This window comes from Ixodes scapularis, unplaced genomic scaffold (assembly GCF_016920785.2).
Source record: "Ixodes scapularis isolate PalLabHiFi unplaced genomic scaffold, ASM1692078v2 PGA_scaffold5__190_contigs__length_132052651, whole genome shotgun sequence".
Lineage (NCBI taxonomy): Eukaryota > Metazoa > Arthropoda > Arachnida > Ixodida > Ixodidae > Ixodes > Ixodes scapularis.
Window position 1 is genome coordinate 66302255 of NW_024609880.1, and position 12892 is coordinate 66315146.

The 12892-nt window shown below is 42.2% G+C and overlaps 1 protein-coding gene across 1 annotated transcript; it reads right to left on the reverse strand.

Annotated features, from left to right (window-relative positions):
- Positions 1-305: 305 nt before the first annotated feature.
- On the reverse strand, positions 306-12099 carry LOC120849949. Its single transcript, XM_040222276.1, has 5 exons — positions 11938-12099; positions 7999-8168; positions 7848-7930; positions 2759-2845; positions 306-487 (listed from the first exon to the last, which is right to left on the reverse strand). Exons 1-5 carry the CDS (start codon positions 12097-12099, stop codon positions 306-308), a joined length of 684 nt encoding a protein of 227 aa, XP_040078210.1.
- Positions 12100-12892: the final 793 nt, after the last annotated feature.

A 12892-nucleotide genomic window follows, 5' to 3' on the forward strand; every position in this document is an offset into this window, starting at 1 on the left:
CTTCTATATTATGTCCCCACAGCCATATAGCTCGCCTTCACAGACCGTATTAGTGTTCATGGTTTGATAGATTTATTTTAATAAAAGTTAAACTTCTTGTATATCAAGATACGTGCCTTATTATTTTCTTCGTCCTCTTTCTATGTTGTTTCCTAGAGTACGAGAGGTCTATTAAACAAAACCCGATCTTTAGCATGTTAGCATAAACGCAAAAACCACAGGAAAGTACACAACGAGCAATGGTGAATATCACTGGACATTTTTATTTTATCAGTCACAACCGTTCACAGAAATTTGTGTGATCTTCACTTGTCTTTCTGGATCACTACCTCTACAGGTTCTGGTTCCTCTGTCGGAATTGGGATTGAGCATTTATCCGCATCGCACATTTGGAATTTCACTTTTCCGCAGAGAATTTCGTAGAGGAAGAGACAGCAGGGAGTCGGCTCTTGGCCGGCGGTCGATGTTGGGGCCCAAATCTCGCACCCTGGAGAAAAAAATAAATATCAAGGTTTTACTTTGCAAACCCCCTGAAACTATGAGTAACTGCCCAAAGTCTCCAGAGGAAGGGGCCACCGAAAGTTTAAACCCATATTGCGCTCCGAAAGTTGAAACGAAACTTCTACGCCACAAAAGTGGTCATTGGCAACGAGACGAACAATGGTGTAATTACTGTGTAATCATATTTCCCTTTCACCATAACAAATCGCTCGTAAAATAAGAATTGCGCAAGTGCTGAAGTCATCCGACGCTCCCCTGTGCCAGCGTTCACTATAAACACGTTTAGTTTATGTCACTTATACTTGATTAAAATAATTTTGAGCACTATTTTGTAAAAAACGCCAGAGAATCAGAGTGCATTGCCTACGATAAGTAGTGTCTACAAGACGTGAAAAGTAGCTTGAAATGTAAAAATTACGTTATCACCTCGCGGGCGACCCCTGTCTGAGAAGAGGGAGGGTCACCAAATTTAGTGAAGCCCCCCCAAAAAGATCGACCTCGAAGCTCGACACTGATTGGCTGATTCCGGTGAGTATGGGCAGTTCTGAAAAACCGCCAGGGCTTTAAAACTCGACTATACTTCGTTTCAGCCTAGGTCCGAGCGCGGCCGATGTTATGAGCCGAAGGGCCAATCATGCAGACAAAAAAGCACAATGTCCATGGCGTGCTCCCTGCAGTTGATAGGACCAGTCGGTATTCGCCGTCTCTCTGTGTGTGCTCCTCCGCCGGCTAGTCCTATCACGGGCAGACAGCACGCGGACGCTGCGCTTTTTGCGTTGTTTGATTGGCCCTTTGGGTCACAACATCGGCCGCGCTCGGACCGAAGCTGAAACGAAGTATAGCGCCAGGATCTTCCTTCCAGGGACTGCTATCAAGTTTATATGCCACGTGTTAAGTTATCTGGTGAAGAGCGCCTTGAGTGTATATAGGCGCCAGGTTCGGGAACGTTCCGGAGCGATAGCGGAACGTTTTACGTGTTCAACACAATTGCCCAGCAGTTTGCTATACATTTTTTAGATGCAATCATATTCTAAGCTTCGTCATTCACAAGGATCATTTTGCTCTTCCTCGTGATTGGCTGCCTCAGTGTTTCGCAGGAAGGTGAACTCACAGACTTTTTTTTTTTTCATTGTACCCTCACCTACAAAACAGCCAACGAGCCCCTACCCCTGTTGTTCCCAATTTAGCGTTACGTAAGACCCGTGACACATCATTTTAGGTATTTTTCAGGCACGTCTTGTTTCAAGGCATCTTCTCCAAACGACTATTATAAAATATTGCCATGACCAATCAACACTCTTAGTGCCCTTTTCGCACTACCTTTACGTATGCAAGAAACATATTTCGAACAGTGAACACATCCGGTCTACTAAATCAAAATATTCTGGCGTGCTAGTTGGTTATACATACTAAATTACAAATAGCGTTAAGACAATGACAGATGAAGAAATGGGCAGGATAGTGCCTGTTCTGTCCATTTCCTCGTCTGTCCTTGTCTTAGCGCTATTTGTAATTTAGTAAGACGGTCTACTAAAACCTGTTAAAAAATCTGCAAAACAAATAGCAGTTCAGAGAAATTTTTTTTTCTGCTACGTCTGATTGCGGTTGGCGTTTTCCAGAATACTTCATTCTGATTTTTTTTTTTTTTTTTGGATATTGTCTGCAAGGGGGCAGAAAAGAAGGCATGGTGCGTAACGTAGTTTCTGCCGCCTTCAGTACAGCACTCTCGAAATAACGGGGTCGTAAAGATAATAAAAAACCAATGAGCACAATCGGAGAAACACGCCAGCAAAAACATCAGATACCTAATAGTCATTCAATAAAGGAGCATTATAAAATTGTGCAATCGACACAAATTTGTACATTTCTAGTTGACCCGACTATCAAAACAATTGAAAAGGGTATATACAATTTCATAATATTCCTAGATGCACAAAATCAAAACTAGCAACAACTAAATAAACGAACCAAACCTAAACGAAGTGAAAAATTAAGTGGTTATTTTGTAAATGATAAAAAAAAAAAGAAATAAATTAAACTAATTTACCCTCAGAAGGAAAAACAATATACTTCGCTTCACAAAGATGAGAATACTACCGGGTGTGCGGGGATCTATTCACCAAAATATTAATCAGTGCATTAAAGGGAGCGCCGCCCAGCTGGAATCCAGGCGTTATAAGTGAATTTTAGAAACATTTGTTTTGTATAGTTTACGACGCTGAATTGCAATATAAATAACTGTTTTCCGGCCTCTTACCACCACTCATGTAGCTTGACCGAACCACGGAGCACTTTGAGTAATCCGAAAAAATAAGCGTATAACGCCTCTCTTCAGCTCTATTATCTGAAAGAAAAAATAATAATGTATGTTTTATACGCTTTACAGAATATAAGGCCGTGGTGCAGAATAAACCATGATTCATGCTTGACACTACAAAAATGTATTTCAGGACCGGCTATTCTACGTGAAGATATATATATATATGGGTGGTTTCATCTTAAATCGTGCAGGCAAAAAGGGTCGAATTTTTAATTTCGATGAAAAAAATATATGTTATGGCGCCGTTTCTAAAACCGCAGTCGACACAAACCGCAAGTTCGTCGGATTTTTGTTCTCGACTTATGAATTTGTAGAGGCCGCGGCGAAAAGCAGTGTTTTTCACACTCGCCGTGGGTCGGATGTTTCGCTTGATCTCCCGCCATGGATTTTTACTCCACATTATACTATATTTTTTCAAGCACTCTGTGAACACATTTAAAAGGCTCCAATACCATGAAATAATTTTCGGCGTTTTGCTTTTTTTCTGTAAAAATGTCAAAAACGCCTTCTCGGTCAATTGTTGACGAACTTTGACAATTAATTACTGGCGATCTACTTGGGTTACACCAATTTTTTTTATGTCCACGGAGAGCCCAAAACACGCTCTTTATATGTATTATAAAATGACTCGGCTGTATAAAATATCCTTTGCGGTACGTTTACGTTAATATTATGCAAAAACCACAAAGTGCCATTTTTAAAAGCAATTTTCTCAAAAAACCCATTTTTTATTTTTTTATTTTTTGTTCAAATGTAGTAATGATAGTTGTCTACACGAAAATCGATCCTAGAAAGTGTATATTTTGTTTGTATGTTTTATATTTAGGCCTCAATATCGGGAGAAAAAAAACGTCTTTGTTTTGCAAGACCCAAGTCAGACATTGCAACCCATGCGTCTCTATGAATTGTGAAAAAGTTTTCTTGAATTTTCTTCTGCATTTTGTAATCAATTATAAACGAATTTTGTGGTATTGAATATTTATGTATGTTTTGATAAGAGCGGGAACCACGAGATACATATCTAACCAAATCAGCAGGCCTAGTAGACTTTCAATAACCAAAAGGCACAGACGTTGTATTGTTTCGATTTATAAACCTTTCACAGTAAACTAGCACGACTAGCTATTAGCTGTCATATTACTAAGACAAAGAAAGTCACCACATCCGTCGATATGTTATATACAATTCTTCCCGAAACCAAACACTGGGGGTTTGTTCACCGCACATCGCACAGGTCACCAGGAAATGTCCTTTCACTTCCGTAATACACAAAAGTGGTGACAGAGAAACGGTCCGAAACACACAGCGAGTGTGTCATGGAGAGGGGTAGGAAATAAAAATAAATAAATAGGAATTAAATTGCCCAACTCCGATCTTAACAAAAATTGTGTTAAAAAAAAATAAAGTATTTAGGTTCGAGTGGTGGCAAGGCGATAGGTCCACGCCTGGTGGAGAGTCAGACAAAGAAGTCGACGGCACGTAAAGGTAAAACAAACAAAAAATCAATAATTTAATAAAGACGGAAAAACTCAGCCGCACATGGCAAGAACAAAAACCAACTCCTCCGGGCATTCCCTAAACGGGACGCAACCAAATGCGTGCGAACACGCTCTCTACATCACCGCCTAGGCCGCTACGCCATGACAAAATAAACCCAACAACTGAACGGTGCTAACAAACAATTAGTAAGAAAACATTGAAAAAAAAAAAACGTTCAAAAACGCACTTGAGAAACTAAGTTCAGCGGGGCGAAGAAACACACACGAGTCGGTCCCACGACACTGAAGTCTGGCAGGACGACGGCGCCCAGATGATGCTCGAATCTGTTCCTCCCTCTATTACGCACATCCACGACGGCTGTGCGGAACAGTGGCTGTGCGAAAGAAAGTGAAGAACAGATTCGAGCAGGCGATGCGCGAGAAGGTAACCGAGACTATGCCTGAAGCTTCATATCGGGAGAGGAGCTTTCGAGGTAGTTTCTGCAGTTACTCAAACTTTCTCTTTCCCCTTCCCTTTTTCAAAAGAACACGTTAGCCGGCGCTGACTTTTCATCTCGGGAGAAGCCCACTCTTCACAAACGGTTATAGTTGACAAGGAGGCTGACTTCGACCCAACTAGTCTCCGGGCAAAATACAAACACAATTATATTTACCAACACGCTCGTTTTAATGTCAGTCTCCGGGCTTTGCTGTTTCCAAAAGAGATAACCCTTTATAAAGACAGAATGAGCGGGTTGGTGGGAATAATTAAACTTAAACAGCCCCTTCTCGTTTTCTTCCTCAAGTTTAATAGATAACCCTTCGGTGCTATCGGATCTCCCCGGAGAGAGAGAGAGAGAGCACGGCCGTTTCAAGGTAAGGATAGGGCGCTCGAAGCTGGGGCAAACAGGCGGTATCGTTTCACGCATGCACGGATGGCTGGTTTCAAATTTCCCCACATCCCTAACGAAACCGGCCCATCTTTGTGCGTGCGTCTGTGGGATTTCTGTCCCGCGCCGCCGGTTTTAGCGCGCAGGCGGCGTTGTTTTGGCTGGCAGAACAGTTGTTGACCGTCGATATTGTAAGGCCGTGGTGTCCTCATCCTTTCAGGCAACGATTCCTTTGCTTTCCCTTGTGCAATACTCTGCCAGACTCCTCCTGGGTGGCTGTCACTGTTCGCCGCGTCAACGACACAATCGTACCATTTGACTTTTGTTGACACAGGGTGCGCTGCTCGCTTTACTGTCACGGGCCGTCCTATCTAACATACGGTGAATTCCGCTCGCAGATCTCGAGCGCTCCAAAAGCGCTCCATTTGGAGCGCGCATATTCCGCTCGTAGATCTGGCTCGAGTTGGTCATCTTCCGCTCGTAGATCTCTGGCACCGCCCGCTCCACGGAGCGCCCCAAACCTCGCCGAACTTGCTCTGCGGGAGTTGACAGATCTCTCCGGAAATTGACAGGGCGGCCCACGTGATTTCCGTCTAAATTGGCAGCGCGCATGCGCGACGAGGTTGGAGAGGACTTGGCGGGCCGGTCGGGGCGTCGAGTTGGAACTGTGTGGGTGCGTCGGTTGTCTACGCGGGATTGTGACGGCTCGAACGCTTCTACCTCGCGTACATCAGGGATACAAAGCCGGGACTGTGGAGCGTGGTAAATCGTAAGCGCTGACATCTGTGATTGTGACAGGAAGAACGACAGAAAAGCCGGAGGCAGACGCAAGGTTAGGCCTGTTCATTCTGCAGCCATGATTGTTTACCTTTTTACACTGCATTCCGCCGGCGCTTTAACGTGAAATAAAGCAAGAAGTGATTAGGCAATGACCGCGCAAGTGATGGTTTCTTACCTCTGTGTTTATTAAAGCCGTACAAGAAATCTGAACTCCACCGCTGGCAATCGCTGTCCGTGCCCCGCCGCTTCGAGGCGGCCGAAAGGTATGCGACGGTACCGAACGCGGACGCATTCGTGATTTGTGACATGGGCGCCGTGGTATGTATAATTTCGCCCGGCCTGTGTCGCGTGTTATTTCTGCAGCTAAGCAGTGACAATCGTCACTGGTCGTCGGAAAGATCAGTTGGTTGAGGCGTTGGTGGGCTTGTCAAGTTCGAGCAGCGGCCATTTTGAACGGCGGAGGGGGAAGCCGAGAAGCGGTGGGGAGGGGTGTGGGGGAGGTCGCTCCAAAAATGCAAGTTTATCTTCCCCTCGTCGATTCGGAGCGGGTCCCACGGAGCGGAATTTTGCCTCCCTCGCGGATTTTTGAAAGCGCTCCGGATCTACGAGTGGAATTCACCATAACACAACGAGCGCGAAAGGTCGTGGTCATCTGCTGGCTCCGAAAGGGCGGGACGTTCATGCAGGCCAATGAGGGCCCCGAATCAATACGACGTCTGCCGACTCCTACACGTTAAAAATTTACGACACCTGCTGGTCTGTTAAGAAGTGTTGCTTTCTCTTTTTGGAACTCCTCCGATGTAGCTTGCCGCCTCTAATAAAATGTAAGTAATCAATAAATATAACAGGGTGGAAATTCTGTATTTCATTTTTATGTGGGAACGTTGAAAAAAATAAAAAAAACTATTTCCAAGCTTGTGAAGACGCGCAATTCGTAAGTCCATTTCGTGCCGTAAAAACACGTTTTTGTACGATATTGATGCTTAAATATAAAACATACAAACAAAATATACACTTTCTAGACTTGATTTTCGCGTAGAAAACTATCACATCTACATTTTAACAAAAAATAAAAAAAATAAAAAATGTTTTTTTTTTTAGAAAATCAATTTCAAAAATGGTACTTTTTGGTTTTCACATAACATTAACGTAAACGTACCGCAAAGAATATTTTATACAGTCAAGTCATTTTATAATACATATAGAGAACGTGTTTTGGGCTCTCCGTGGACATAAAAAGTATTGATGTAACCCAAGTAGATCGCCAATAATTATTTGTCAAAGTTCGTCAACAATTGACCGAGGGGGCGTTTTTGACATTTTTACAGAAAAAAAGCAAAACGCCTAAAATTATTTTATGGTATTGGAGCCTTTTAAGTGTGTCCACAGAGTGCTTTAAAAAAGATAATATAATGTGGACTGAAAATCCACGGCGGGAGATCAAGCGAAACATCCGACCCACGACGGGTGTGAAAAACACTGATTTTCGCCGCGGCCTCTTTAAAAATTCATAAGTCGCGAACGAAAAATCCGACGAACTTGCGGTCTGCGGCGACTGCGTTTTTAGAAACGGCGCCATAATATATATTTTTTTCATCGGAATTAAAAATTCGACCCTTTTTGCCTGCACGATTTGAGATGAAACCACCCATATATATATATATATATATATATATATATATATATATATATATATATATATATATATATAATATATATATATATATATTTTTTTTTTTTTATCGCAAGCGAAAGTTTGATGTGCGTTACTTGTACAGCGTAATATAGCAGGTACTTTATGTTACTGTCCTAATAGGAAAATCTAACGATTCAGTTTTTATTGAAATTATCTAGCACAAATAAACAAAGTTTACTCACTTTTGGCGCTTTTAATTGAAAGAATGTTGGGTGCCTGATAGCCGTGGTACGTTATCAGTTCTGCGTGCCTTGTCATATTTATTCTGTGCGATTTTAATCAAATTCAATGTATCAGAAAAACGAAGGAATGTGACTTGATATGTGTACTTACTCTTCGCAAGTGTTTTTTTCTTTATATCCAAGTACTAGCTGGAATGAGCTTGCAGCTGGCATTTCTGGATTTTTAGGTATTAAATAAGGGCAGTCCCCATTGTTACCAAATAAAGGATCTGTTAGGTAGGATCTATAGGTAATATAAGTTCTCTCTCCAGTGAAGATCACCTGAAGAAGGTAAGGTAATATAGTTTATCCAATTTAGTTTGCGTTTCCTTTGGCTATTATTGATCGTCAATTTGCGTATCATGGCTCGAAAAAAAGTCGGACCAAAAATAATGCAGGGACAAAAAAAAAACGCAATATATTTGTGACCAGATGTTCACGAACAAGAGGATAATACTACAATAACGATATTAAGTTAAATAATTAGGGGAAATCGCGTTTCTGCATTATTCTTTTTTCAAATATATCACTACTTAAAATAAAGCGGAATTAAATCTGTATATGAGAAGAAAAAAAATTGAATTGTCTTAATGGCGTCGGTCCCCAATATTAAAATGACTTCAATTTGATGCATACAGGGCTGGGTAGTGATACAACATAAAGTATTCTAGCATGCAAATACTAAAATACATGCATTTTAATGACCAAAACACAGAAACTGTGACACATTTGTCTTTTCTGCCACGGGATATTCCTAAGATGCTTCTGCGAAAACGGCGAAAATGTATGGCGAAATACAGATGCAGATACTTATAGAAATACATTTGCTCCCGAACGGTGCTACGTGGGGAGGGCACAGTTCCTGGCGACTGCAATTATTAATTTATGCTTTTGCTCCTTTTTTTATGTCATTTTATGTACTTCCCTTAGCTTGAACTCTTTATCTATCATTAATCCCGCTAAAACAAAATATGCCACCCCCGGTGATTCACATAGTTACGGAACGGTAAAGACTGCATGCCATGCTTGACAAAAAGCGTCTTCATGAAATCAATCCTGCTTTGTCGTGAGGGCGCATCTCAAACTGACGTCTTGTATGCTTCCGATTCACCCATATATTGCACAACAGAGACGTACGTTCTCGCCACTCAACTCCTTTACAGCGTTCGCTCTGCTAAATTTGAAAAAGTAGAGGCCTTTGAGAGGACGACTTATTTTGTTATTTTTGCATGTAACCTTCCTTAAACCACCGTATTTGTTTCTTTCTAATGCTGGGGACTGTGATGTATCATGATATTGGGGAGGGGGGGGGGGGGGGGTCTATCTTATAGACGCTTTACACACGCACCAAATTACAGCAGCCATTGCTGACCTTCTCTTGTCTTACCGAGATGCCGAGCAACTGAAACGGCAGTTGACGATCCTCTACAAGGGCCGATGCTTTAGAAAAGGACAAAGTTGAATCTAATATGGCAATAACGTGGCCTGCTATGGTAATGATGAAGTGAAATAAACGGAATAAGAGGAAACAAAAACTGAACGTCAGTTATGGCGGCGTCCATGCACAGCTGCTGCAAAGCGTCTATAAATTCTGAAGCACCTTGCACCAAACTGATGCTTTATCTTTTAAATTTACCGTTAAAGCGGCAAAAGATGTAGCGAGATGTCTAGGTCTGGAAAAGTATCCCGATAGAAGCGATGCATTGTAATTGTATTTCACTACTAAGATACAAACACATTTTTCAAGTGTATCTCGATACAGAGTTACAGATACTCGAAAGTATCTCTGAGATACTATCGCGATAGATTTATATCGTGATACTGCCCAGCCCTGGTACCGGCACGCGAAGCGTGCGCCTGATCATGACCTTGACAGGATTGCCATTCCATGCGCTTGCCCGCACGTGCAGAGATATGGCGGCGGCCAGATGCCGACTATTTTACTGCTTACAAACTATTACAAACATAAACCGCTGCTTGCGCCCCTGGTGACTTCCGGTCACTCCGTCTTTGCAAGCCTGTCGAGCTTGCTTATGTCACCAGTGTAAAAAAGCATAAATGCTACACGGACAACAAAATGGGAGATTTAATGAGTGCCTTCGGTTCTGCAATTTAACGTCTCGGAGGATACAAATTGGTTTACAAGAATATTCAAAACATTGTTTCGCGCTTTTTGGTTCAATTGTCATTCACCTGGAGAATAGACGTTTTCGGAAAATCCCAGAAGACCTTGCAAAGAGGGGAATTGTGGGGCTGTTTGGTTGTACCCTCGAACGCTTCGTATATCCGGTAGAGGCACAGTTCATTCTTTCTTATCGTTTGAAGCTCAGAACCACCAATTAAATTAAGTGAACGGAAAAGAAGTTCATCACATGCTCTGTTTTTCTGTCCTTCTGCCTTCTCTGCCTTCTGAAGTCACGAACTGGTAAACCAACTTCAACTTTGTCTGTGTATCTAATTTCACGTGTCGTACATCTGAACGTCACAATGCGTAAAGCAGGCGCCGGGAGCACCACATATTTCTGGAAGAGTCTATTGGTAGTTAAATGTTTTATCGCCGTTTTAAACAGCGGTGCTATAATGGGCTTTTTCCTTTATTTTTATGAATCAAAAGTTCGCAGTGACGTCAAGACTGGAGCACCGCCTGGTAGCGTTTTCAAAGAAAAGGGTCTATTGCCGCCAGTGAATCGGTACTTCCTACGAGGTATGTGCGTTCGAGACGCCACTACGCAAGCGTTTATTCAGGAATTCGGATCAATCCGCACAAGTTCGACTTTAAAACCGGCGTCACACTGCTTATACATAATACAAAAGACCGTCGGCAAACAGATTCGAACGCAAGTCGCCACGAGATCCGTGTTTCGAATGTCGCAGGCAACGAGTTCAAGGTGAAACTTCACACGCGAGATTCAAACCACGGATATCGCGGTGACTCATGACTGGCAGACTGTCTTTTGTATGCTGTATATGGAGTATTTACTGGCGGCCACATCTGTGTGCGCGGCTGCTGAGCGCATGCTGACGCGGAGCTTGGGCGGTTCTTTTGCAGCGTGAATTCCGCGCGATCGAGATTGCCGGTCTTAGAAGACTATTAATGTGAGCTCGTTTTGAGCATGCGTTCTAAACATCGCCCTCAAATATGGCGTCCAGTGAATATCCCAACATAGAGATCAGTTGTATCCCCTATTCGCGGAGAGAAGTTTGGGTATCGCCACCTGGTGGAATTGTTTCATAGCCCAGAGTGAAGATACTTTAACTTCTCTGCTGGTGCAAGCACGTGAAATACCAAGCTTATGTGCACGTTAAAACAACCTCGTACCTATCACGGGCACTACTCATAATGTGGAAAACACAAGCTCGGGGGGGGGGGGGGGGGGGGGGGCTGATAACGGAAATTTAAAGCGCTTATGAGGCCACAGCTTTGTACTGGCCAGCTCTTATGCACACATTATCGAAACTGGAACGAATCAAGAAATAATATTGAGGTGATCATGGAACCAGTTCTCATTTGCCATTGATTTTGGAAAATGACGGCGCCCGATGAAATACAGTGTCATGACCGTCATTAGTTTCTCTAAAGCGAAACTGTTTTTGGAGCCACCAGAAGGTACTGAATTTTTAAAAAAAGGTTATAGGCCAAAGGGATCATTTAAAAAGAAATTGAAGTTGAGTATAATTAGGTTACTAATTTTTTTGGAGTAATGCAGCTTTTTAGTTTGTGAGTTTAAAGGTATGGTTCAAGGAAACTTTCTTGGCGTCGTCGAAAACAACTAAGTCGGCTCATTATATAAAGATAAAAAGCACGCAGAGCATTTTAAGGCGTTCCGAGGAAACACTGAATTGGAACGGGTTTCTATGATTAAATTTTCTAACGGGTGGCATTTTTGCACCAGCCATTATTTGCTGATTACCTGCATATTTAGATGAAATATACGCAAAACGGTATGAGATAAACCACCCGAAAATAACCAGTATGTGTTTGCTTCACAAACGAACAAATATTCTTTATGTAGAACAAAAGACTTTCCGCGTCTGGCATATATTTACTTACCTTCGACATGTTCTGACTTTCACTTGCATTCACATTAAAATAAAACGGACTTTTTTGTCCTTTCATAACCCTAACTACCGTCCCTGCACTGCGCAAAGATCCCACGACACCTGATGCCAACGCAAAAAATAGCAGGAAGCTCAGGGCTGTGCTTTGACTCATGCTTTCTGTGACTGTGCACCCCAACTGAACTGACTGCCAGGCTCCCGAACTCACAATCCTCATCTTATATATACCCAACTAATAAAGGTACATTATGTTTTCTTTTTTTATTCTGTTTGCGCCGCATTGTGTTGGAAGTTTCAAAACGATGGAAACCGCATATTGGCGTCTGTTACGACGCATTAGATGTATTTTCCCATTTTATTTTGCCTCTGAGAGTTTTTTTTTTTTTTTTTCGTTTTCATGAAATCCAAGTTTCCTTCATGGCAATGTTTAAGCACAAGTTTACTTTAGAGAGAATTCCGCTGATGGAATTAAAAGCGCTTTTGGAGCTTTCTTTTTTCACTTTTTTTATACGCATGTATGCGTTCGTGGAGCAATTTTGAAGAGCTCCAAATTCACCAACGAACTTTCTATTGGTGTCATTAAAAGGAATCAGGTTCATTGCCGGTGAAGAGTATCAACCATTAAAATCATATTGTAAGAGTGTTTTTTGGCACGCTGAGAAAACATAGGTGCTATAATGGCCAGTCAAGTATTTAAGTATTAACTCGCGCTGGAGCAACCTAATAGCCACGCTTAGAGTATCAACACCCTATTTCCATATCTTTTGGTGGCGTTGTCATTTTTGTGCTTAGGGCTGAGCAGGCACAATTGATGATTGTCACTATATTCGAAAATGCGACTTGCTTGCCCTTAGATACCGTGTCTCGAAACTCAGACGATATGCTTTTGCTATGTGACGGACTGTTCCAACAATCTTGAAGGACGGGAAACCGGCTCGTGTGATTTC

Coding starts and splice junctions, on each gene's coding strand:
- LOC120849949 (XM_040222276.1), bottom strand. CDS start 12,099: ATGAGTCAAAGCACAGCCCTGAGCTTCCTGCTATTTTTTGCGTTGGCA. Junction 8,169..11,937: donor AAAGTCAGAACATGTCGAAG/GTAAGTAAATAT, acceptor TACCTTCTTCAG/GTGATCTTCACTGGAGAGAG. Junction 2,846..7,847: donor TTCAATTAAAAGCGCCAAAA/GTGAGTAAACTT, acceptor TTTTTCTTTCAG/ATAATAGAGCTGAAGAGAGG.